The 25,982-nt window shown below is 41.5% G+C and overlaps 1 protein-coding gene across 1 annotated transcript in view; it reads left to right on the plus strand.

Moving 5' to 3' along the window:
- The window catches only part of atr (ATR serine/threonine kinase), a 123,664-nt gene that overhangs the window by 42,635 nt on the left and 55,047 nt on the right, over window positions 1–25,982 (plus strand). Inside the window, exons 18-24 of the mRNA XM_061924475.2 lie at window positions 4,488–4,618; window positions 4,694–4,837; window positions 9,664–9,757; window positions 10,294–10,419; window positions 18,860–19,066; window positions 24,769–24,882; window positions 24,936–25,051. Of these exons, the coding sequence (XP_061780459.2) occupies window positions 4,488–4,618; window positions 4,694–4,837; window positions 9,664–9,757; window positions 10,294–10,419; window positions 18,860–19,066; window positions 24,769–24,882; window positions 24,936–25,051 (932 nt within the window). The remainder of the gene's footprint in view (window positions 1–4,487; window positions 4,619–4,693; window positions 4,838–9,663; window positions 9,758–10,293; window positions 10,420–18,859; window positions 19,067–24,768; window positions 24,883–24,935; window positions 25,052–25,982) is intronic.

Genomic DNA, 25,982 nt, shown 5'->3' on the forward strand with positions numbered 1-25,982 from the left:
TTGTGCTGCTATGATAGGCCATTTCCGCTCGACACAGTGTGCATACAACAACATTATTAGGCCGTTTATTGAAATACTCCCACACTTTTGATGACTTTTGGCGTGCTTTTTTCCCCTCGCTCGCACCGTCTGCTTTGCGCTCCGCCATGATAGTAGTGTGACGTGAATATGCGACGCATCGACGCACAAAAACGGTGCCGACGTATTTACGTAACCGATGACGTCGAGTACGTCGACGCGTCGTTTCAGCCTTAATGGAAAGGCATACCTGCCAACTACTCCGGTTTTCCCGTAATTAGTACAGTTTTCATCAACCTATTCCGGGTTACGGTTGCAGTGATAAAAAATACGGTTTTTCATTAATTAAATTTTTTTTTTTTTTTTTTAAGTTTTATTCACGAAATCGCGTAACAACAATGACAATCGACCTGCTTCCCGTAACTTCCTATCGAGCCATTCCGCGAGGCTATTTATAGCACCGCTGCCAAGCACGAGGCACCAGTTGCCATTGTTTCCAAACGAGCGAACGATCATGGAATCAGCCGGAGAAAAATCGCAAACGAGTCTTAAACCGAAAAGAAAACTGCAGTCATTCGGTGAAGAATATTCAAAAGCCTATCCGGGAATAATTATCCGTTCCAAAAAGGGTGAAAACTATGCGAATTGCACCTTGTGCAGACAAGATTTTTCGATCGGACACGGAGGAATTAGCCATGTAAAAGACCACGTTGGGACAAAAAAACACAAGTCTAATGCCGTTGCTAGCGATACAAGTGGAAAACTTTCAACGTTTTTCGTCGCCCAAACAGATTCTTTGGATGTGATAAATGCCGAAGTTTTATTTACGGAGGCAATAATTGAGCATGGACTTCCAATCGCACTGGCTGATCACATGGGACAGTTAAATGTTTGTAATGCAACCTTTAAAAATCATTACGCGGTGATCGCGGTCCCAAAAATAAACTTTTCTTGCATGATAATGTCCAGAAAAACTCACTTTATATTACTATAGAGTCCTTTTAACGAATGAGTTTGATGGTTTATCACAAACCTTAAATGAAAGAAGTCCTTTGTTCTCCTGCACCATGCATGCACTTTGGCCTTGCTTCGTGTTTGGTGCGCAATGCTGTCGGCTGTATTTCACAGCACGTCTTTGACAACTTGAAGTGGCATAAAACATTTAAAACAAAGGGGTTATAGGAACAATCACTTTCAGTGTTTTATGCCACTTCAAGTTGTCAAAGACGGTATGCTGGTGCCCGACTGCCACAAGTGGAACAAACATTTGAAACAAAGGGGTTATAGTAACAATCACTTTCAGTGTTTTATGCCACTTCAAGTAAACTTATCATAAAGTTACCATATCATTTTTGCAGTATGATCAATCTGATAGAATACATTTGGATTTTAGCCACAAAAAGGTAATGACACCAATGTTATAATAAATGATAAATGGGTTGTACTTGTATAGCGCTTTTCTACCTTCAAGGTACTCAAAGCGCTTTGACACTACTTCCACATTTACCCATTCACACACACATTCACACACTGATGGAGGGAGCTGCCATGCAAGGCGCTAACCAGCACCCATCAGGAGCAAGGGTGAAGTGTCTTGCTCAGGACACAACGGACATGACGAGGTTGGTACTAGGTGGGGATTGAACCAGGGACCCTCGGGTCGCGCACGGCCATTCTTCCACTGCGCCACGCCGTCCCTGTTATCTATTGGAATTGTTTAGTACTGTTATACTGTTAAAAGTGTTTATACTATTTATGCTTTCAAGTCCAAGTTGAAGAAATCTTGTTAAATGTTGACAGCATAACTACCAAAATACAGAAGTATGTCCTTAATATTTTTGCAGTGCTATTTCTGTTGAAAAGTTCAAATGATTACATTAGAGATGTGATGTGCCACTTTTCAAGTGTCTGATGGCTTCAATTAATTTTCATGAATTCTTCATATTTTGAATTCTTTTGAAAGGCTTACAAAAAAACTACATTTGAATTGTAATTCCATGCTATTGACAGGACTATTAATTTTAATGAAGTTAGCTTACCATGTTTACAGTATGATAATTGTGATAGAAATGTGAATTTTAGGCACAGAATATTTTTTACAATTGAACAAGGCAGTAGATTATACAAGCTTGGACAGAAAGTTAATAATGACACCAATTTTTTTTTTAATGGAATTGTTTAGTACTGTTTTACCATTTGTTTACTGTAAAAAGTGTTTACTTTCAATGAACAAATTGAAGTCTTGTGAAAGGTTGACAGGATAACTGGCATTAACTGTCAAAATCATTTCAAACTATTGAAGTTAGCTTACAGAATAAACATGTCAATCAACCCATATGATTTTTGCTGTAATATTTTTGTTTTGAAAAGTCACTGTGACTGATAGAAAAGTGATGGTTTTAGCAACATTTTAACCTGTCTGAATGCAATCAATCATCTGGACCCTGGCTACTAGGTTTTTCTGATTTCAAAAGTTGGCAGGTATGGGTTTGTCTCAAATCAGATTTTTTAATTGTAATATTGATTTGGAGTGCATGAGAAAGTAAATAATGACATTTTTTGTGGTCTCCTTTATTTAGAAAAGTATGGAAAGGTATCAAAGTATCAAAATACATTTTGGTATGGGGACAACCCTAGTAGGGGCATTAATAGCAATGAGTTTGTTGTAAACAAAAATATGTTTTCAAGCTCATGCAGCGAGAGATGTTCAATCCAATGCAACACACAGCAGGTGACATATCATAGACCTCGTTCAGAGTCTATAGAAGACCAGGTTTGAGGACCTATACATACCTGCCAACTTTTGAAATCAGAAAAACCTAGTAGCCAGGGTCCAGGGGCCGCAGGCCCCGGTAGGTCCAGGACAAAGTCCTGGTGGGGGGTTCAGGCTTCGCCCCCCGACGCAAAATGATTATTAGCATTCAGACAGGTTAAAATGTTGCTAAAACTATCACTTTTCTATCAGTCACAGTGACTTTTCAAAACAAAAATATTACAGCAAAAATCATATGGGTTGATTGACATGTTTATTCTGTAAGATAACTTCAATAGTTTGAAATGATTTTGACAGTTAATGCCAGTTATCCTGTCAACCTTTCACAAGACTTCAATTTGTTCATTGAAAGTATAAACACTTTTTACAGTAAACAAATGGTAAAACAGTACTAAACAATTCCATTAAAAAAAAAATTGGTGTCATTATTAACTTTCTGTCCAAGCTTGTATAATCTACTGCCTTGTTCAATTGTAAAAAATATTTTGTGCCTAAAATTCACATTTCTATCACAATTATCATACTGTAAACATGGTAAGCTATCCATCCATCCATCCATTTTCTACCGCTTATTCCCTTTGGGGTCGCGGGGGGCGCTGGAGCCTATCTCAGCTACAATCGGGCGGAAGGCGGGGTACACCCTGGACAAGTCGCCACTTCATCGCAGGGCTAACACAGATAGACAGACAACATTCACACTCACATTCACACACTAGGGCCAATTTAGTGTTGCCAATCAACTTATCCCCAGGTGCATGTCTTTGGCTAACTTCATTAAAATTAATAGTCCTGTCAATAGCATGGAATTACAATTCAAATGTCGTTTTTTTGTAAGCCTTTCAAAAGAATTCAAAATATGAAAAATTCATGAAAATTAATTGAAGCCATCAGACACTTGAAAAGTGGCACATCACATCTCTAATGTAATCATTTGAACTTTTCAACAGAAATAGCACTGCAAAAATATTAAGGACATACTTCTGTATTTTGGTAGTTATGCTGTCAACATTTAACAAGATTTCTTCAACTTGGACTTGAAAGCATAAATAGTATAAACACTTTTAACAGTATAACAGTACTAAACAATTCCAATAGATAACATTGGTGTCATTACCTTTTTGTGGCTAAAATCCGAAAAACGTTGAAAGTTTTCCACTTGTATCGCTAGCAACGGCATTAGACTTGTGTTTTTTTGTCCCAACGTGGTCTTTTACATCGCTAATTCCTCCGTGTCCGATCGAAAAATCTTGTCTGCACAAGGTGCAATTCGCGTAGTTTTCACCCTTTTTGGAACGGATAATTATTCCCGGATAGGCTTTTGAATATTCTTCACGGAATGACTGCAGTTTTCTTTTCGGTTTAAGACTCGTTTGCGATTTTTATCCGGCTGATTCCATGATCGTTCGCTCGTTTGGAAACAATGGCAACTGGTGCCTCGTGCTTGGCAGCGGTGCTATAAATAGCCTCGCGGAATGGCTCGATAGGAAGTTACGGGAAGCAGGTCGAATGTCATTGTGTTACGCGATTTTGTGAATAAAACTTAAAAAAAAATATATTTTTTTTAATTAATGAAAAACCGTATTTTTTATCACTGCAACCGTAACCCGGAATAGGTTGATGAAAACCGTACTAATTACGGGAAAACCGGAGTAGTTGGCAGGTATGCCTATATGTAAATCCACCTTTGTGTGTGCAGGCTCTGACCAGCGCCATGGCTCTCATGCAGCTGATGGGCTCCAAGCACATCAGCTCAGTGCGGGTGAAGATGATGACCACCCTGCGCACAGGACTTCGCTACAGACAAGACTTCCCTCTGCTCTGCTGCCAGTCAGTGCTTCTTGCTTTGCTCCACTTCTCTCAGCGGGATCCAGGTCAATGCTTGATGCCACATTGTGCGTGCAGGGCGTGGGAGCGTTTTGTGCGCGGCGTGGAGCCCGTGCACCTGGGGCCCCTCCTGAGTCACGTCATAGTGGCGCTCCTCCCCCTCATCCCTCTGCAGCCCAAAGAAACTGCCGCCATCATCCGCTTCCTGATACTGGACAACAGGTTAGCTCCTTCGCTAATTGAAGGGATGAAGTTCTTTATGGGAATACAGCATCATTCAAATAAACCCAAACTGAGGAGAACATTATAAAGGAGAGAGATAGGATCTATGGATCTTTAAAGGGAGTTGTTACTTTCAAAGAGCTGTTCAAAACACTAGCTCGTTAATATCCATCCATTTTCTACTGCTTGTCCCTTTCGGGGTTGCAAGGTTTGGGGGGTGGAGCCTATCCCAGCTGCAGTCGGGTGGAAGGCGGGGTAGACAACCTTTCACACACTAGTGTTGTTATAGTTTTTTAAAACTTGTTTTTTTAATCAAGGAAACAATCACTAGTATAAATGATAAATGGGTTATAGTTGTATCGCGCTTTTCTACCTTCAAGGTACTCAAAGCACTTTGATACTATTTCCACATTCACCCATTCACACACTGATGGCGGGAGCTGCCATGCAAGGCACTAACCAGCAGCCATCAGGAGCAAGGAGTGAAGTGTCTTGCCCAAGGACTAGAGATGCGCGGATAGGCAATTATTTCATCCGCAACCGCATCACAAAAGTCGTCATCCATCCGCCATCCACCCGAACCAACATTTTATCAAAACCACACCCGCCCGCCATCCGCCAGTTGTTATATATCTAATATAGACGATGCAAGCATATTACCGTATTTTCCGCACTATAAGGCGCACCGGATTATTAGCCGCACCTTCTATGAATTACATATTTCATAATTTTGTCCACCAATAAGCCGCCCCGGACTATAAGCCGCGCCTACGCTGCGCTAAAGTGAATGTCAAAAAAACGCTGCGCTAAAGTGAATGTCAAAAAAACAGTCAGATAGTTCAGTCAAACTTTAATAATATATTGAAAACCAGCGTTCTAACAACTCTGTCCCAAAATGTACGCAAATGTGCAATCACAAACATAGTAAAATTCAAAATGGTGTAGAGCAATAAATAGCAACATAATGTTGCTCGAACGTTAATGTCACAACACACAAAATAAACATAGCGCTCACCTTCTGAAGTTATTCTTCATTCGTAAATCCTTCGAATTCTTCGTCTTCGGTGTCCGAATTGAAAAGTTGCGCAAGCGTGGGATCCAAAATGGCCGGCTCCGCCTCGTCGAAGTCATCGGATTCAGTGTCGCTGTTGTTGTGCAGCAGTTCTGTGAATCCTGCCTTCCGGAAAGCTCGGACCACAGTTGTGACCGAAACTATCTGCCCAGGCATTTACGATCCACTGGCAGATGTTGGCGTATGTCGACCGGCGCTATCTGCCCGTCTTAGTGAAGGTGTGTTCGCCTTCGGAGCTGTGTGAAAAAAGCCACCCGGCCTCTTCGCGTAAACTTCCCTTAACCACTCGCTCATCTTTTCTTCATCCATCCATCCCTTCGAGTTAGCTTTTATGATGACGCCGGCTGGAAAGGTCTCTTTTGGCAAGGTCTTCCTTTTGAATATCACCCTGGGTGGAAGTTAGCATGGCAAGCTAGAACCACAGTGAAGGATGACTTCTCATTCTCTGTGGTGCGAATATTCACCGTACGTGCTCCCGTTCCACAGTGCGGTTCACAGGAATATCAGTTGCTGTGAAATACGGTAGTAATCCGTGTGCGGATGGAGAGATTGCGTCTTTTTATGAACCGGATCGCTTAGTAGGAGCCATTTTGTGGTCTTTACAGATGTAAACAGGAAATGAAACGTACGGTGATATCCGCGCGTTTTTTCTTCTTCTTCCGGGGGCGGGTGAAGCGCTTCCTGTTCTATGGGGGCGGGTGCTTTCCTTGGCGGTTGCTTGCGTAGAAGAAGAAGCGCTTCCTGTTCTACCGGGAAAAAAGATGGCGGCTGTTTACCGAAGTTGCGAGACCGAAACTTTATGAAAATGAATCGTAATAAAGCGCACCGGGTTATAAGGCGCACTGTCAGCTTTTGAGAAAAATTGTGGTTTTTAGGTGCGCCTTATAGTGCGGAAAATACGGTAGTGAGGTTATAATGCTTTTGCCTGTTAAAGAAAGGAGACTGATCCAATGTAGCAGAGACATTCAATGCGTGCCACGCATTAATATATCTTGGCCACGCATTAGTGGCTAAGATATATTAATGCGTGATAATATTTTTTATCATTAGTATAATATTATTGTCATTTCCATTAAGAAAGTGTTGACTATTGTTGCCAATGCCCTCAGATCAGGAGCGCGTTCCTCACACTTTGTGTGCGCAGTTGCAGCAAGCAGAACGAGGCTTTTAAGAAGTTAAAACAATGTTTTAGAAAGACTAGGCCTATATTTTCGTTAGGTAAAAAAAAATTTCTGAATTTATTTCAATGAATATTAACTTGTTGACGTTATAATGCTCAAATAGGGACGAGGGCGGGGTGCACAGTGAAGCAGTGAACAATTTCGCGACAAAGATGAACCTTTATTGATTGATCTGCAGCCATGACAAGATATCATACAATCTCCATTGTCAACGACAGGCAGGAAAATAAAGATAAACACATAGCCTATGTTCTAGGCATAGGCTCATACGTTTTTAAGTTGAAATAAAAAAATAAATAAAAAATGTGCCTCATAAGCCTTAGGCTGTCAATCACGCGCACAAACTTAAATTATACAATAACATATGTATGTCATCTCTATTTAAACAAAAATAAATTAAATAAATAATAATAACAAATTACCTGCAACTTATTGGCCAAGGCAAATAGCTGAAGGGGGGAAATCAAACCCATCAGACTGCACTTTATCATCAAACTTGAATTATAATGAAAATAGACGGTCGCGACAAACAAAGCAGGCTAAATATCCTTACATTGTCGCCAATCGGAGATGCGCTTCACTTGAAAGCGAGGCCAAATAATTATTCACACATAGTAGTATATCTCCAATAGAAAAACCCCACAATAAACAACGCAATTGCCTTAATTCCTTTGCATTGTAGTGCGCCCAAACAACACGTAGCCATCAAATTATTTAGCTGACCGAACTCAATGTAGGTTAGACATGGGCTTATTTGGTATAGCCTATAGGTAACGTAGACTAATTCGTTTAACATATCCAACCGTATGTCTACTTACTTATTTTTTTTGTTAGCACTATGCAGGAATAAAATGGCATCTACAGTGCCAGGATTCATGCGAGAGCGCCTGGCCTCTAAAATGCGCCCTGCTGCGCTGAAGGAGCGCTCACTTGCGCCACTTGTTGCTGGGACGTGGTGCCTGATTAATAATTGACTGTTTCAAAGAGTGCTGCTCGTTTTTCGTATGTGGGTAACAACATTTAACTATGTATATATATTTCCGAATTGTTTCAACCGCAACCCGCCCGCATCTATTTAAAATCTATTTTTACCCGCCCAACCCGAGGTTTATCCGCGGACTCCGCGGTTGTGTCCGCAAACCGCGCATCTCTACCAAGGACACAACGGACGTGACTAGGATGGTAGAAGGTGTGGATTGAACCCCAGTAACCAGCAACCCTCCGATTGCTGGCACGGCCACTCTACCAACATCGCCACGCCGTCCCACGTATCAGTTATACGATAAGATGTAGGTCAGAATAATTGAATGTACTCAAATATTATTCTATTGGTAAGAATTATTCTGAACTATCGGCTAAAATTTTATTTTTTTGTTTTCATTAACATTCCATAATGCGGTGCCACATCACTGCTTTGAATTTCCCCCGCGTAGCATTTAAACACAATTAAAAAAAATACACACTGAGTCAGAGTAAAATGCATTAATACAAAACTACAATACAAAAATGTGAGTACAAAATTATACTACAGACCTGGCGTGTGTGTACTTGGACTACTTCTTGTTAGAATAATGATCCCAAAAGGTGAATGCAAATATATATAAATAAAATACAATTAAAATGGTTTATAATAAAAAATAAATATGTACATATTTTTGTCAGGTTTAAGCACCGACCTATCTATTAAACAGGACAAGAAGCAAGGAATCAAGCAGAGACAGATTTAAATTTTGCTCATGAGGAGAAACGTAAGGGGCTGCACACTCAGTAACGGTCTTTCACCACGCTCTGAGGTACAGCCCCCGTGCTCCCCATTTTATTCAGGACTTCCCTAGTTTACATCGCTTTACAATTTTTTACATTTTATTTATTTTTTTATTATATTTTTATGCCTAATAATATACAGTACAGGCCAAAAGTTAGGACACACCTTCTCATTCAATGCAACAGTTTCTTTATTTTCATGACTATTTACATTGTAGATTGTCACATCAAAACTATGAATGAACACATGTGGAGTTATGTACTTAACAAAAAAAGGTGAAATAACTGAAAACATGTTTTATATTCAAGTTTCTTCAAAATAGCCACCCTTTGCTCTGATTACTGCTTTGCACACTCTTGGCATTCTCTCAATGGGCTTCAAGCACACCTGTGAAGTGAAAAGGGTGGCTATTTTGAAGAAACTAGAATATATAACATGTTTTCAATTATTTCACCTTGTTTTGTTAAGTACATAACTCCACATGTGTTCATTCATAGTTTTGATGTGACAATCCACAATGTAAATAGTCATGAAAATAAAGAAAATGCATTGAATGGGAAGGTGTGTCCAAACTTTTGGCCTGTACTGTATGTATTTGTTTTCTTTAAAGAAGTTAAGTTCATTTTCTGGTCCAGTTGCCAGTCAGGAGGCAAATCCTGACGGCAATTTTTGCGTGTGCATAAAAAAACATCTCACAACTGAGAATCGGTTGTCATCGTTCACTTCAAAGACGGGATTCGTTTGCTAACGTCACATCGAGGATACACACACGTCAGTTGGTGACGTTGACGTCTCGTATCTCTCGCAGGGAAGAAGTCAACGACTACCTCCATGAGATTTATTTCCTGCCGCAGCACCCTGAGCTGGAAGACATCCACACTGTCCTGCAGAACTACAAGAAGGTTGGGTACTCGTCGGGACACTGGAACACACTAACACTAACACAGCAATAGTAATAGTTTGTGTCAGGTTCAAACACCGAACTATCTATTAAACAAGACAAGAAGCAAGGAATCAGGCAGAGACAGAGTTCAATTTTGCTCATGAGGAGAAACGTTTGGGGCTGCACACTCAGTTACAGTCTCCCACCACGCTCTGAGGGGCAGTCCCACGCGCTCCTCTATTTATTCGGGAGTTCCCTAGTTAACATCACTGAGGCTGCCTCTAAAGAGAGGGCTCACACATTATGCAAAGCAGCTCCAGTACGCACAACACGTGACGGAATGTGCTGGGGGCCTTGTGATTGCCTCGTCTCTGCTTTGTCTGCGTGCTGTCGCCTTATCTTCGTTGAGGTCTGTGGAAGATAACAAGTTGTGTGCCCTTTCACAAAGCAGAAAAGAGCACAATAGATAATAATTATAGCAACGGCCTTTAAGCATAGGAGTCGTGTGATAACTTATATATAATTATTCTAACAGTTTGTTGTACCTTTTCTTAGCTGACCGCCAGTACCAGTGACCTGGTGTCCGCCCTGCAGCTGTCCATGAGAGCCGTGCAGCATGAGAATGTGGACGTGCGCATTCACGCGCTTACCAGCCTGAGAGACATGATGCACAACAACCAGGTGTGTGATAAGTCTGCATTTGGCACAAATACTGAGCTAATAAAACTGGCAGCCAGAATCCAGGCACTTACAGCAATGACATTATATATATATATATATATATATATATATATATATATATATATATATATTTATATATATATATATATATATATATATATATATATATATATATATCAGTGACGTGCAGTCACTAGAGGCAGGTGAGGCCCCGCATGGAAAGAAAAAAAATGTAAAAATAATTTTTTTAAATTAAATTGTTAAATGTATCCAGTGATTATACTATAAAGTTATTTTCCATTTAACTTCACCAGTTTTAGATTATTTTTATTCAAAATCGCTGAATTTTCACATTTGCCGTTCAAATACTGAGAAGAGACAGTGCGGTGATCAGCAGCCAGTTGAGGCACGTCACTGCGTGCCTCAACATGGATTGCGCAATGACTCGGCTAACTGCTGGCCTGCTGTGCAGTGAGACTGTATTGCTATATGAACTATATTATACATTTCCATAGTTTAGTTAGCTGAGGTATATAATGTACAGTGTATTTTGTCAACAACTGTATGTGTGTAACGTATTTCTTGTGCTGAGCGATCATAAAACTGCTGCAAAAGACGCACTGGCTGAGGCTCGCAGTAATCCGCCTCCTGCACCCCCGCCGTAGAATTTGCACCCCCTGACGGGAGTGTTATATCAACTAAAGCCCACACTTAAACTTTCCACGTGCAAGATTGAATCTATTTAAAAAAGTTATTTCATAAGAAGCCAAAAAGTGCAAAAACAATCATGTTCGTGTTGGAGGAGTTGTGAATGACTGCAGGGCCACAACATTAGGTACACCTGCTGCAGGTGTACCTAAATCACAACTCCTCCAACAAGAACATTATTGTTTTTGCACTTTTTGGCTTCTTATTAAATAACTTTTGTAACCTATTTTTATGGGCTTTCCTCTTTGTGATGTTAAGTTGCTGTTATGCGCTGTTATACAGTATATGCCTTGAACTCTTATTTTGAAGGCGCTAAGAGCGGAAGTGATGACACAGTGGAGCGGAGGTTTTTGAAAGAAGGTAAATAAAGTGGTCCTCGTGTAAACTGGAGCCTCCGTGTTTGTTATTTTGTAGTTTCATACAGTATAGGCGACATTTATAAACCCTCGGTTGCACTTTTTTAAATAGATTCAATCTTGCACGTGGAAAGTTTAAGAGAGGGCTTTAGTTGATATAACACTCCCGTCAGGGGGTTCATTAATCCAGCACAACAGCGGCGCGTGGACTTAATTTCTAAGTAAAGGTAAGACCATAATAACGTTTTTTTAATTAAATGTGCTTTTTTGTGTGCTACAGTTTGTATGTGTACAGTTAAAGTTAAGTTAAAGTAGCAATGATTGTCACACACACACTAGGTGTGGTGAAATTTGTCCTCTGCATTTGACCCATCCCCTTGTTCACCGCCTGGGAGGTGAGGGGAGCAGTGGGCAGCAGCGGCGCCGCGCCCGGGAATCATTTTTGGTGATTTAACCCCCAATTCCAACCCTTGATGCTGAGTGCCAAGCAGGGAAGAATGCTGGTATGAGCTTTTAAACATAACCCGTTAAATAGTCACTGCCGTTGTGTCCTTGGGCAAGACACTTTACCTACCTGCTCCCACTTCACTTCACTTCACATTGTTGCACGATACAGACCATCCACCATATTTATGACATAAATGTGGCCGACGATAGAGCTTTAGGGGTGCCCGTTACGTGGATGGCGAGCTCGCGGTGGATGGTGGAGAGTGTGTCAGGCATGATAAAAATAGACTTAAAAATGATGGATCATCAATCTTCACCAAGATGTCACTTTGGTCACTTGATTGACATGCACAGCACCCGAAGGTCTTGTGAGATGACACCGGGTGCTGCCAGATCATTATTAAGAAAAAACGACCGACAGGAAGGCCAGAAACACTTTTTATTTCAACAGACTCTCGCGTCAAAACTCTAAAGACCGACTGCACAGTTCCCGTCTTTACAATAAAAGCGCTGCTCCATCCTGCCTGCACTAACAAAATAAAAGTCAGAGAAAACTAGCACACACAAGCTAGCAAGCTACTTAGATTGCCGCCAATGTATTTCTTGTAAAGTGTATAAAAAGGAGTATGGAAGCAGGACACTTGCATGTGGTATTGGACAGAAAGGAGGACTTTTTTTCAAATCCATTGTAAAATGTGGAGGTTATCATCACTACTGTCTGATTCCAATCAATGCAAGTCATCACAATCATACCAACTTATATAAACATGCTTGTATTATCACTAAACACATGCATGTTGATGACAGTCCTCGTCTGTACGCACGTGTTATGTGAGCAAGTTTTAATGTTGTATGTGTTGTTTACTGTTTTTAATGTAACCTTGCTGCTGCCCTCTTGACCAGGTCTCCCTCGGAGAAGAGATCTTTGATCTCAGTGTGATTTTTACCTGGTTAAATAAAGGCTAAATAAATAAAAAAAATTGTCATGCAAATTTGACGGGGATGCAAAGTAGCATTCTAGCTCGAGGCTAACGTCCCTCCACAGTGCAAAGCCTCTTCCAAGTGAGCAATCTTTGTCCTCATCGCAGAAAATAAACCGTTTTCTTTTGTTTTTTTTCCCCAAGTATCGTCATCGCTGAAAAGGGAGAAATGGCTAAACCGTTGAAGGGTATGCTAACTGATAAGCTAGAGCTCTTGAATGTAAACAAAGGTGGGCGGATGGATACAAATATCTAACGATACCAAGAATAACATAATTATATGTTTGATATTACAGTGGTTAGATTGATATTTTTTGTTATAAAAAAAATATTTTGTCGTTTTTGTTATTGTTTACAAACCCAGCAAATAAGCCACTGGACAGTGGAGGACTTGAAGGTCAAACGCCAAATAGTAGAAAATAATGTAAATATGAATTGATATGTGTATGGTGCGGATGGTGTTCTGCTGACCTCGACTGCGGAAGTTGTGGCTCGGTGGAGGGAATACTTCGAAGACCTCCTCAATCCCACCAACACGTCTTCCTATGAGGAAGCAGTGCCTGGGGAATCTGTGGTGGGCTCTCCTATTTCTGGGGCTGAGGTTGCCGAGGTAGTTAAAAAGCTCCTCGGTGGCAAGGCCCCGCGGGTGGAAGAGATCCGCCCGGAGTTCCTTAAGGCTCTGGATGCTGTAGGGCTGTCTTGGTTGACAAGACTCTGCAGCATCGCGTGGACATCGGGGGCGGTACCTCTGGATTGGCAGACCGGGGTGGTGGTTCCTCTCTTTAAAAAGGGGAACGGGAGGGTGTGTTCTAACTATCGTGGGATCACACTCCTCAGCCTTTCCGGTAAGGTCTATTCAGGTGTACTGGAGAGGAGGCTACGCCGGATAGTCGAATCTCGGATTCAGGAGGAACAGTGTGGTTTTCGTCCTGGTCGTGGAACTGTGGACCAGCTCTATACTCTGGGCAGGGTCCTTGAGGGTGCATGGGAGTTTGCCCAACCAGTCTACATGTGCTTTGTGGACTTGGAGAAGGCATTCGACCGTGTCCCTCAGGAAGTCCTGTGGGGAGTACTCAGAGAGTATTGGGTTTCGGACTGTCTGATTGTGGCGGTCCGCTCCCTGTATGATCAGTGTCAGAGCTTGGTTCGCATTGCCGGCAGTAAGTCGGACACGTTTCCAGTGAGGGTTGGACTCTGCCAAGGCTGCCCTTTGTCACCGATTCTGTTCATAACCTTTATGGACAGAATTTCTAGGCGCAGTCAAGGCGTTGAGGGGATCCGGTTTGGTGGCTGCAGGATTAGCTCTCTGCTTTTTGCAGATGATGTGGTCCTGATGGCTTCATCTGGCCAGGATCTTCAGCTCTCACTGGATCGGTTCGCAGCTGAGTGTGAAGTGACTGGGATGAGAATCAGCACCTCCGAGTCCGTGGTTCTCGCCCGGAAAAGGGTGGAGTGCCATCTCCGGGTTGGGTAGGAGATCTTGCCCCAAGTGGAGGAGTTCAAGTACCTCGGAGTCTTGTTCACAAGTGAGGGAAGAGTGGATGGTGAGATCGACAGGCGGATCGGTGCGGCGTCTTCAGTAATGCGGACGCTGTATCGATCCGTTGTGGTGAAGAAGGAGCTGAGCCGGAAGGCAAAGCTCTCAATTTACCGGTCGATCTACGTTCCCATCCTCACCTATGGTCATGAGCTTTGGGTCATGACCGAAAGGACAAGATCACGGGTACAAGCAGCCGAAATGAGTTTCCTCCGCCGGGTGGCGGGTCTCTCCCTTAGAGATAGGGTGAGAAGCTCTGTCATCCGGGGGGAGCTCAAAGTAAAGCCGCTGCTCCTCCACATGGAGAGGAGCCAGATGAGGTGGTTCGGGCATCTGGTCAGGATGCCACCCGAGCGCCTCCCTAGGGAGGTGTTTAGGGCATGTCCGACCGGTAGGACGCCACGAGGAAGACCCAGGACACGTTGGGAAGACTATGTCTCCCGGCTGGCCTGGGAACGCCTCGGGATCCCCCGGGAGGATCTGGACCATGTGGCTGGGGAGAGGGAAGTCTGGGCTTCCCTGCTTAGGCTGCTGCCCCTGCGACCCGACCTCGGATAAGCGGAAGAAGATGGATGGATGGATGGATGGAATTGATATTGTTACACCACCATCCTGTGTTTTTGTCTGACTAACTGTGATCAAAAATTACATTTCATGAAAGGGATAAGCGGTAAAAAATGGATGGATGGATGGATCTTGAAAATTCTAAGTATCAGTATCGGTATGACCGATGTATGTATGCCCCTGTAAATACTTGGTGTTAGATCCATACTAACATTTGTAGTATCCTCCAAAACTATTGTAAACTATCCAAACAACAGAAGAATAAGTGGAAACAGTGGATGTTCCTGAACAGTTGTTTCCGTCCTGTAAACACATTTGTAGAAATAAATATGATTGAAACATTTGAGCATTATGTTCAATTACAGTAAGTGTGTTCTCTTAAACATTCCTGCCACTTCATTTTACACATCTTTTTTTGTGTGTTTTTGGGACATATACCACAGTAATGCAGGCCTCGAATTCTAACTTTTTAAGGTCAAGGCAAGTGTTGCCTAAAGGAGGTCTCATATTTTAGGACACCAAGGCACTTTGTCAGTACATGATGTCTTTATCTCTATTTTTACTTTTTGATAGAGGGAGGTATTTTTTTGGATTATTTATTTATGTTTTTAAGTTATGTACATTTATATGTACATGTAGATGCTGTATCAGGACAGATTCATTAAGAGTTTGAGCAGAAATATGTCGTATAGGAATTAACTATACACAATACAACATTAACAAAATTATATGTCACATGAATGGTTTTTGAAGTAATAACTTTGTGACATGAAAAAAACAAGTAATGTAAAAAAAAAAACATGGCGTTTAATTTTTGATATCAAAATAAAACACAAACCAGTTTGGCTAATGAAGACGAAGACTAATAACCAAGCTTCGTTCTTCTCTTGGTTCAGTACAACAGTTTGGCCAACAAAAATAAAGAGGAGTGACACCTCTCACATCGAATACACAATCTTCACAGTCTGCGTTCAGTTCGATGAGATGACAAAACATTTGAGCTCGTATTGATGTTATTTGAAAACTGATACAGTTTGCAGTTATATAGAGGAGTGAACATCCCGGTAAACAAAGTAAAGACTTTATAAACAAGTTGTGACAACGTTCACGACCATACTTGCCAACCCTCCCGGATTTTCCGGGAGACTCCCGAAATTCAGCGCCTCTCCCGAAAACCTCCCGGGACAAATTTTCTCCCGAAATTCAGGCGGAGCTGGAGGCCACGCCCCCTCCAGCTCCACGCGGACCTGAGTCCGCTTTCCCACAATATAAAGAACGTCTACAGTAAAGCAGTCCGTCTGCCGTAAACAGCAATGTTGTGACACTCTTAAACAGGACAATACTGCCATCTAGTGCATTTGATGAAAGCACTTTTGTGCGTGCCACACAGCAATGCATCATCAGAGAGGGTGTTCAGCATGGTTCGAAAGATAGTGACAGAGAATAGAACAAGGATGGACAATTCAACCCTTAACTCAACAATGAGTAGATGAGTGTTATGTGTGTGTATATGTGTAAATAAATGAACACTGAAATTCAAGTATTTCTTATATATATATATATATATATATATATATATATATATATATATATATATATATAGCTAGAATTCACTGAAAGTCAATTATTTATTTTATATATATATATATATATATATATATATATATATATCTCTCCATCCATCCATCCATCCATCCATTTACTACCGCTTATTCCCTTCGGGGTCGCGGGGATATATATATATATATATATATATACCGTATATATATATATATATATATGAAATACTTGGTGAATTCTAGCTGTAAATATACTCCTCCCCTCTTAACCACGCCCCCGCCCCAACCACGCCCCCCGCACTCACTCCCTACCCCCCACCTCCCGAAATTGGAGGTCTCAAGGTTGGCAAGTATGTTCACGACACATCACCTGCTGCATGTTTCCTCACATCATTAACTCTCACTCACAGCAGCTGGTGGACGCTGTATTGAGAAAATAAAAGCAACATGAAATAGTTTTCTCCGTGGCTGTGTGCTTTTAGTGTGGGGACAATATTGTCCACACCTGTCTCCATCTAAACACAGCAGTGCGCTTTTAAACACACGGCGGGAAGCGAGGGGAAATCTACGGAGCAAGGTCCGTGTAGTTAGTCCGCCGTGATTATCAAGCCAAACGACGCTAGTGTGCATGCGCCTGACTTCCTGTTGCCTAAAATGCATTAATAAATGACAGTTTTTCGGTAATTAAAACATTAGACGGTATTACTAACTGTCTGGAATTTTATCACAAATGATCATTACACCGTTTATTGTTACATCCCTATTCCACTAACAAGTAAAAAGTCAAGGGCGGTCACGGCATGTTCTTGCTGCAGATGCTGGTGAATTTTTTAGGGCATTACGGCCAGAGGTGGGTAGTAACGCGCTACATTTACTCCGTTACATCTACTTGAGTAACTTTTGGGATAAATTGTACTTCTAAGAGTAGTTTTAATGCAACATACTTTTACTTTTACTTGAGTATATTTATAGAGAAGAAATGCTACTTTTACTCCGCTACTTTTATCTACGTTCAACTCGCTACTACTTTTTATCGATCTGTTAATGCACGCTTTGTTTGTTTTGGTTTGTCAGACAGACCTTCATAGTGCCTGCGTTTCAACAAATACAGTCACTGGTGACGTTCACTCCGTTCCACCAATCAGATGCAGTCACTGGTGACGTTGGACCAATCAAACAGAGCCAAACGGTCACATGACCTGACTTAAACAAGTTGAAAAACTTATTGGGGTGTTACCATTTAGTGGTCAATTGTACGGAATATGTACTGTACTGTGCAATCTACTAATAAAAGTTCCAATCAATCAATCAAAAGTGTGAAGGAAAAAAGACCCTTTTTTATTTCAACCGTACATCCTGTCAAAAGCCTAAAGACTGACTGCACAGTTCCTGTCTTCACAATAAAAGTGCCGCTCCATCGCGCCTGCGCTTTCAAAATAAGAGTCTCCGAAAGCCAGCGCAAACAAGCTAGCAAGCTACGGAGTTTGCCGCCAATGTATTTCTTGTAAAGTGTATAAAAACGAATATGGAAGCTGGACAAATAAGATGCCAAAAACCAACCACTTTCATGTGGTATTAGACAGCAAGGAGGAACTTTTTTTCTCCTCCATTTGAAAACGTGGACGTTATCATCACTACTGTCTGATTACAATCAATGCAAGTCATCAGAATCAGGTAATACACCAACTTATATTCTTGTCTTCATGAAAGAAAGGAATCTATATGTGTTAAACATGCATGTATATTCATTAAAACACCTTTAACAAGTAAACAAAAACGGCAAAATAAATAAATATAAATTATATACTGTATATATCAATGTATGTATATATATATATATATGTGTGTGTGTGTGTGTATATATATATATATATATATATATATATATATATATATATATATATATATATATAGAGATGATATGTGTGTGTATGTTACTCATCAGTTACTCAGTACTTGAGTAGTTTTTTCACAACTTACTTTTTACTTTTACTCAAGTAAATATTTGGGTGACTACTCCTTACTTTTACTTGAGTAATAAATCTCTAAAGTAACAGTACTCTTACTTGAGTACAATTTCTGGCTACTCTACCCACCTCTGATTACGGCAAGTCACGAGGGCGGTCGCGGTTTTTGCTGCGGTCGCCGTGGTTAAATTTGAGCCATGTAATATCGTACTGCGGTCTTAATACCCTGATTGTATCGTACCCTGAGGTTTTCATGCTGCCAACCCTTAATTAAAAGTGTACCATCATTTCATAAACTGTGTTTGTGCGTTGGGATGAGCAGGCCTGGCTACTGAGGCGTGTTTGTGCCAGTGAGGCGGTGGAGCCGCTGATCTCCAGCCTGGTGTCGGTGCTGCTCAAGGGTTGCCAGGACTCGTCCCCGCAGGCCAGGCTGCTGTGCGGAGAGTGTCTCGGGGAGCTGGGCGCCGTGGACCCCGGACGCCTGGACCTGACGCCATCGCACACGCACGGCGACAGCAACACCTTTGTGGTAAACATGTCACTTTATGCTCTTTATCATACTTGCCAACCCTCCCGGATTTTTCCGGGAGACTCCCGAAATTCAGCGCCTCTCCCGAAAACCTCCCGGGACAAATTTTCTCCCGAAATTCAGGCGGAGCTGGAGGCCACGCCCCCTCCAGCTCCATGCAGACCTGAGTCCGCTTTCCCATGATATAAACAGCGTACCTGCCCAATCACGTTATAACTGTAGAATGATGGAGGGCGAGTTCTTGGTTTCTTATGTGGGTTTATTGTTAGGCAGTTTTATTAACGTCCTCCCAGCGCGGTAACAACACACAACAGCAGCAGTCACGTTTTTTGTCCACCGTAAAGCAGTTCGTCTGCCGTAAACAGCAATGTTGTGACACTCTTAAACAGGACAATACTGCCATCTATAACATCAATAACATATACGGCTTTTAGAGAGTGCAGTGCACAACTGCGCACACAACAAGGAGACGAAGCAGAAGAACGAGGAAGATACAGTCGTGGCGACGCCGACGACGAGTAAGATGAAGAAATACGCTTTGTTGCACCTTTCCTGCCTGAGTCCGGCGATTTGTTGCAAATCTTGCTTTATTGATTGCTTGCACACAGCCAATCCAACACAAAACAAACTAGTCCCCGCCCGCACTCACGCTACCGCTCCCTCTCTTCTCTCGCCCACACACTCACTGACGTCACTCTCCTCACATGCTCACCTATTAAAGGGCCACACACACACACACACACATACGCTACTCTCATAGCAGCTTGTAAGTTCCAAGCCGCAGCTGCGATTGGACCTGGATAGCCTCCGGGAAGAAGTAGTGGACTACCAAGTGCTTGGCACTGAAGATCTTCCTCAGGAAGCAAAGATTGACCGGTTTTGGGCCATGCTAGGGAGAGATGGAAATTTCCAGACTCTAGTGCATTTGATGAAAGCACTTTTGTGCGTGCCACACAGCAATGCATCATCAGAGAGGGTGTTCAGCATGGTTAGAAAAATAGTGACAGAGAATAGAACAAGGATGGACAATTCAACCCTTAACTCAACAATGAGTAGATGAGTGTTATGTGTGTGTATATGTGCAAATAAATGAACACTGAAATTCAAGTATTTCTTTTATTTACCGTATTTTCCGCACCATAAGGCGCCCTGGGTTATAAGCCGCGCCTTTAATGAACGGCATATTTCAAAACTTTGTCCACTTATAAGACGCCCCGTGTTATAAGCCGCATCTAACTGCGCTAAAGGAATGTCAAAAAAACAGTCAGATAGGTCAGTCAAACTTTAATAATATATTAAAAACCAGCGTGATGTGGGCGCGCACGGAGTCGTATATCAACATGGACGGAGCTGCGTGAAAAAAGCCACCCGGCCTCTTCGCGTAAACTTACCTTAACCACTCGCTCATCTTTTCTTCATCCATCCCTTCGAGGTCTCTTTTGGCAAGGTCTTCCTTTTGAATATCACCATGGGTGGAAGTTTCTGGCCATTAGCATGGCAAGCTAGAACCACAGTGAAGGATGACTTCTCATTCCCTGTGGTGCGAATATTCACCATACGTGCTCCCGTTGTATCCACAGTGCGGTTCACAGGAATATCAAAAGTCAGTGGAACCTCGTCCATGTTGATAATGTTCTCTGGCCGGATCTTTTTTTCAGCTATCTTGTTTTTACAATATGCACGGAAAGTAGCCAGCTTTTCTTGAAAGTCTTTAGGCAGTTGTTGTGAAATAGTAGTCCGTGTGCGGATGGAGAGATTGCGTCTTTTCATGAACCGGATCCCTGTCGCTTAGTAGGAGCCATTTTGCGGTCTTTACAGATGTAAACACACAAAGGAAATGAAACGTACGGTAATATCCGCGCGCTTCTTCTGCTTCTACGCGGGCGGGTGGTTGCTTACAGTAGAAGAAGAAGCGCTTCCTGTTCTATGGGGGCGGGTGCTTACCTTGGCGGTTGCTTGCGTAGAAGAAGAAGCACTTCCTCTTCTACGGGGAAAAAAGATGGCGGCTGTTTACCGTAGTTGCGAGACCGAAACTTTATGAAAATGAATCTTAATATTAATCCATATATAAAGCGCACCGGGTTATAAGGCGCACTGTCAGCTTTTGAGAAAATTTGTGGTTTTTAGGTGCGCCTTATAGTGCGGAAAATACGGTATATTGTTGCGTTTTGGACCAGTTGTTCCTCCCAGGGAATTCAAGTCACAATTCGCTCCCAAGTTCTTTCCGACACTTAAAGCTGAGTTGAAAAACCACCAGAGACAGAATAGGTATTTTGTTGTATATTCTCAAAGCTTTGCCAATATACATTGATTGAGACCAGTCTAACCATAGAACATTCTATTGCGCCTCCCCAAAATGGTCTTTCTTCCCGATCCCACCACCCTCTCTCTCGTCCCATCTCTGTAGACAAAACAAAATGCTAGTCTAAACACATTCCAAAGAACTCAAGGTTATCACACATAGTATACTTGCTGACAGAGCATCAAGAGAATAAATGGAAAACACGAGCTGTTTTCAAATATGACAAAGAAATGGAAGAAGTACAACTTAAATTCGGATATATGTAAATATCTGCCTCCGACAATTTATATATGTATATACATATATATAAATATAAAATAAAATAAATATATATATATATATATATATATATATATATATATAGCTAGAATTCACTGAAAGTCAAGTATTTCTTAGATATATGTATATATATATATATATATATATATATATATATATATATATGAAATACTTGACTTGGTGAATTCTAGCTGTAAATATACTCCTCCCCTCTTAACCCCGCCCACCCCACCCCCCTCCCCCCAACCTCCCGAAATCGGAGGTCTCAAGGTTGGCAAGTATGTCTTTATGAATGTTATTTCATCATGGATGACAAGGATGCGGTCGGATGCTACCATCCAGTACGATAACGACAAAGAAATAGTCTTTGATGACGATATCAAGCCAAACTTTACAATATTTTAGAAAAGTTCAAAAAGGATTGCTGTTCTGAACGTTTAATAGCTCTTTTTGTTTGAGTTTAACTTCTTCATTCAAATAACTTCATACCTGCCAACTACTCCGGTTTTCCCGTAATTGGTACGGTTTTCATCAACCTATTCCGGGTTACGGTTGCAGTAATAAAAAATACGTTTTTTCATTAATTAAAAAAAAATAAAAAATTTAAGTTTTATTCACGAAATCGCGTAACAACAATGACAATCGACACTGCTTCCCGTAACTTCCTATCGAGCCATTCCGAATGCCATGCGCGAGGCTATTTATAGCACCGCTGCCAAGCACGAGGCACCAGTTGCCATTGTTTCCAAACGAGCGAACGATCATGGAATCAGCCGGAGAAAAATCGCATATGAGTCTTAAACCAAAAAGAAAACTGCAGTCATTCCGTGAAGAATATTCAAAAGCCTATCCGGGAATAATTATCCGTTCCAAAAAGGGTGAAAACTAGGCAAATTGCACCTTGTGCAGACAAGATTTTTCGATCGGACACGGAGGAATTAGCGATGTAAAAGACCACGTTGGGACAAAAAAACACAAGTCTAATGCCGTTGCTAGCGATACAAGTGGAAAACTTTCAACGTTTTTCGTCGCCCAAACAGATTCTTTGGATGTGATAAATGCCGAAGTTTTTTTTACGGAGGCAATAATTGAGCAAACAAAAAGGTAATGACACCAATGTTATCTATTGGAATTGTTTAGTACTGTTATACTGTCAAAAGTGTTTATACTATTTATGCTTTCAAGTCCAAGTTGAAGAAATCTTGTTAAATGTTGACAGCATAACTACCAAAATACAGAAGTATGTCCTTAATATTTTTGCAGTGCTATTTCTGTTGAAAAGTTCAAATGATTACATTAGAGATGTGATGTGCCACTTTTCAAGTGTCTGATGGCTTCAATTAATTTTCATTCATTTTTCATATTTTGAATTCTTTTGAAAGGCTTACAAAAAAACTACATTTGAATTGTAATTCCATGCTATTGACAGGACTATTAATTTTAATGAAGTTAGCTTACCATGTTTACAGTATGATAATTGTGATAGAAATGTGAATTTTAGGCACAGAATATTTTTACAATTGAACAAGGCAGTAGATTATACAAGCTCGGACAGAAAGTTAATAATGACACCAATTTTTTTTTTTTATGGAATTGTTTAGTACTGTTTTACCATTTGTTTACTGTAAAAAGTGTTTATACTTTCAATGAACAAATTGAAGTCTTGTGAAAGGTTGACAGGATAACTGGCATTAACTGTCAAAATAATGTCAAACTATTGAAGTTAGCTTACAGAATAAACATGTCAATCAACCCATATGATTTTTGCTGTAATATTTTTGTTTTGAAAAGTCACTGTGACTGATAGAAAAGTGATGGTTTTAGCAACATTTTAACCTGTCTGAATGCTAATAATCATTTTGCGTCGGGGGGCGAAGCCTGAACCCCCCCACCAGGACTTTGTCCTGGACCTACCGGGGCCTGCGGCCCTTGGACCCTGGCTACTAGGTTTTTCTGATTTCAAAAGTTGGCAGGTATGTAACTTTTGAAACATGTGTTTACCTTCACCAGGGTTAGTTGGTTAGTTAGCAGCATAACTCAAAAAGTTAGGGGCGGGTGTCGATAAAACCTTTAGAAAATGTCAGAAATGTGATAAGTAACAAGTGATTTGATTTTGAGGCTGTTGTGGATCACTGTCCAGATCCAGGGATTTTTAAATAATTCTTTACTTTTGAAAGAATTCTGTACTATTGGGAGCTAGAGCCTCCACGCTTATTTATAGATTAAACTGATTAAACTTTTATTTTCTGTTTATTATTAATTATACAAAGCCCAAAAGCAGTGAAGTTGTCACGTGTAAATGGTAAATAAAAAGAGAATACAACAAATCCTTTTCAACTTATATTCAATTGAATAGACTGCAAAGACAAGATATTTAACGTTCAAACTTTGTTATTTTTTGCAAATATTAGCTCATTTGGAATTAGATGCCTGCAACATGTTTTGAAAAAAGCTGGCACAAGTGGCAAAAAAGAGTGAGAAAGTTGAGGAATGCTCATCAAAGACTTATTTGGAACATCCCACAGGTGAACAGGCTAATTGGGAACAGGTGGGTGCCATGATTGGGTATAAAAGCGGCTTCCGTGAAATGCTCAGTCGTTCACAAACAAGGACGGGGGCGAGGGTCACCACTTTGTCAACAACAAATTGTTTAAGAACAACATTTCTCAACAAGGAATTTAGGGATTTCACCATCTACGCTCCGTAATATCATCAAAAGGTTCGGAGAATCTGGAGAAATCACTGCACGTAAAGCCATGATATTACGGACATTCGATCCCTCAGGCGGTACTGCATCAAAAACCGACACCAGTGTGTAAAGGATATCACCACATGGGCTCAGGAACACTTCAAAAAACCACTGTCGGTAACTACAGTTGGTCGCTACATCTGTAAGTGCAAGTTAAAACTCTACTATGCAAAGCCAAAGCCATTTATCAACAACACCCAGATACGCCGCCGGCTTCTCTTCGTAGTTATACTAACCAGTTGATATTACTGTACTTGTTATTACACTAACCAGATTATATTACTGTACGTGTTATTAAAGTAACCAGCTGATATTACTGTACTTATTATACTAACCAGGGGATATTACTGTACTTGTTACTGTACTAATCAGAGTGGAGTTGAGGATCCAAACTTCGCCTATGACCTGCTGAATGAGCTGACCAGAACGTTCCTGGCGTACGCTGACAACGTGCGAGCACAGGATTCAGCTGCTTACGCCATTCAGGTACTCCAAGTCCCCTTAAAAAGTGAATTGTTGTCAAAGTATTTTCTGTGTAGGAGCTGCTCTCCATCTTTGAGTGTCGTGAAGGTCGCCAGGATTCAGCAGGACGCCGCCTGTGGAGGAGGTTCCCTGAGCACGTCCAGGAGATACTGGAGCCTCACCTGAACAGCAGGTGGCTTTTCACTGGGCTCCCTATTGACTATTGGCTCTTTGACAGGAGACTTGTGTGGTATTGAGTGGCTCTTTGACAGGAGACTTGTGTGGTATTGAGTGGCTCTTTGACAGGAGACCTGTGTGGTATTGAGTGGCTCTTTGACAGGAGACTTGTGTGGTATTGAGTGGCTCTTTGACAGGAGACTTGTGTGGTATTGAGTGGCTCTTTGACAGGAGACTTGTGTGGTATTGAGTGGCTCTTTGACAGGAGACCTGTGTGGTATTGAGTGGCTCTTTGACAGGAGACTTGTGTGGTATTGAGTGGCTCTTTGACAGGAGACTTGTGTTGTATTGAGTGGCTCTTTGACAGGAGACTTGTGTGGTATTGAGTGGCTCTTTGACAGGAGACTTGTGTGGTATTGAGTGGCTCTTTGACAGGAGACTTGTGTGGTATTGAGTGTCTCTTTGACAGGAGACTTGTGTGGTATTGAGTGGCTCTTTGACAGGAGACTTGTGTGGTATTGAGTGGCTCTTTGACAGGAGACTTGTGTGGTGTTTAGTGGCTTTTTGACAGGATACTTGTGTTGTATTGAGTGGCTCTTTGACAGGAGACTTGTGTGTTATTGAGTGGCTCTTTGACAGGAGACTTGTGTGGTATTGAGTGGCTCTTTGACAGGAGACTTGTGTGGTGTTGAGTGGCTCTTTGACAGGAGACTTGTGTGTTATTGAGTGGGGCTCTTTGACAGGAGACTTGTGTGGTATTGAGTGGCTCTTTGACAGGAGACTTGTGTGGTATTGAGTGGCTCTTTGACAGGAGACCTGTGTGGTATTGAGTGGCTCTTTGACAGGAGACTTGTGTGGTATTGAGTGGCTCTTTGACAGGAGACTTGTGTTGTATTGAGTGGCTCTTTGACAGGAGACTTGTGTGGTATTGAGTGGCTCTTTGACAG

This window comes from Nerophis lumbriciformis, linkage group LG29 (assembly GCF_033978685.3).
Source record: "Nerophis lumbriciformis linkage group LG29, RoL_Nlum_v2.1, whole genome shotgun sequence".
Taxonomy (NCBI): domain Eukaryota; kingdom Metazoa; phylum Chordata; class Actinopteri; order Syngnathiformes; family Syngnathidae; genus Nerophis; species Nerophis lumbriciformis.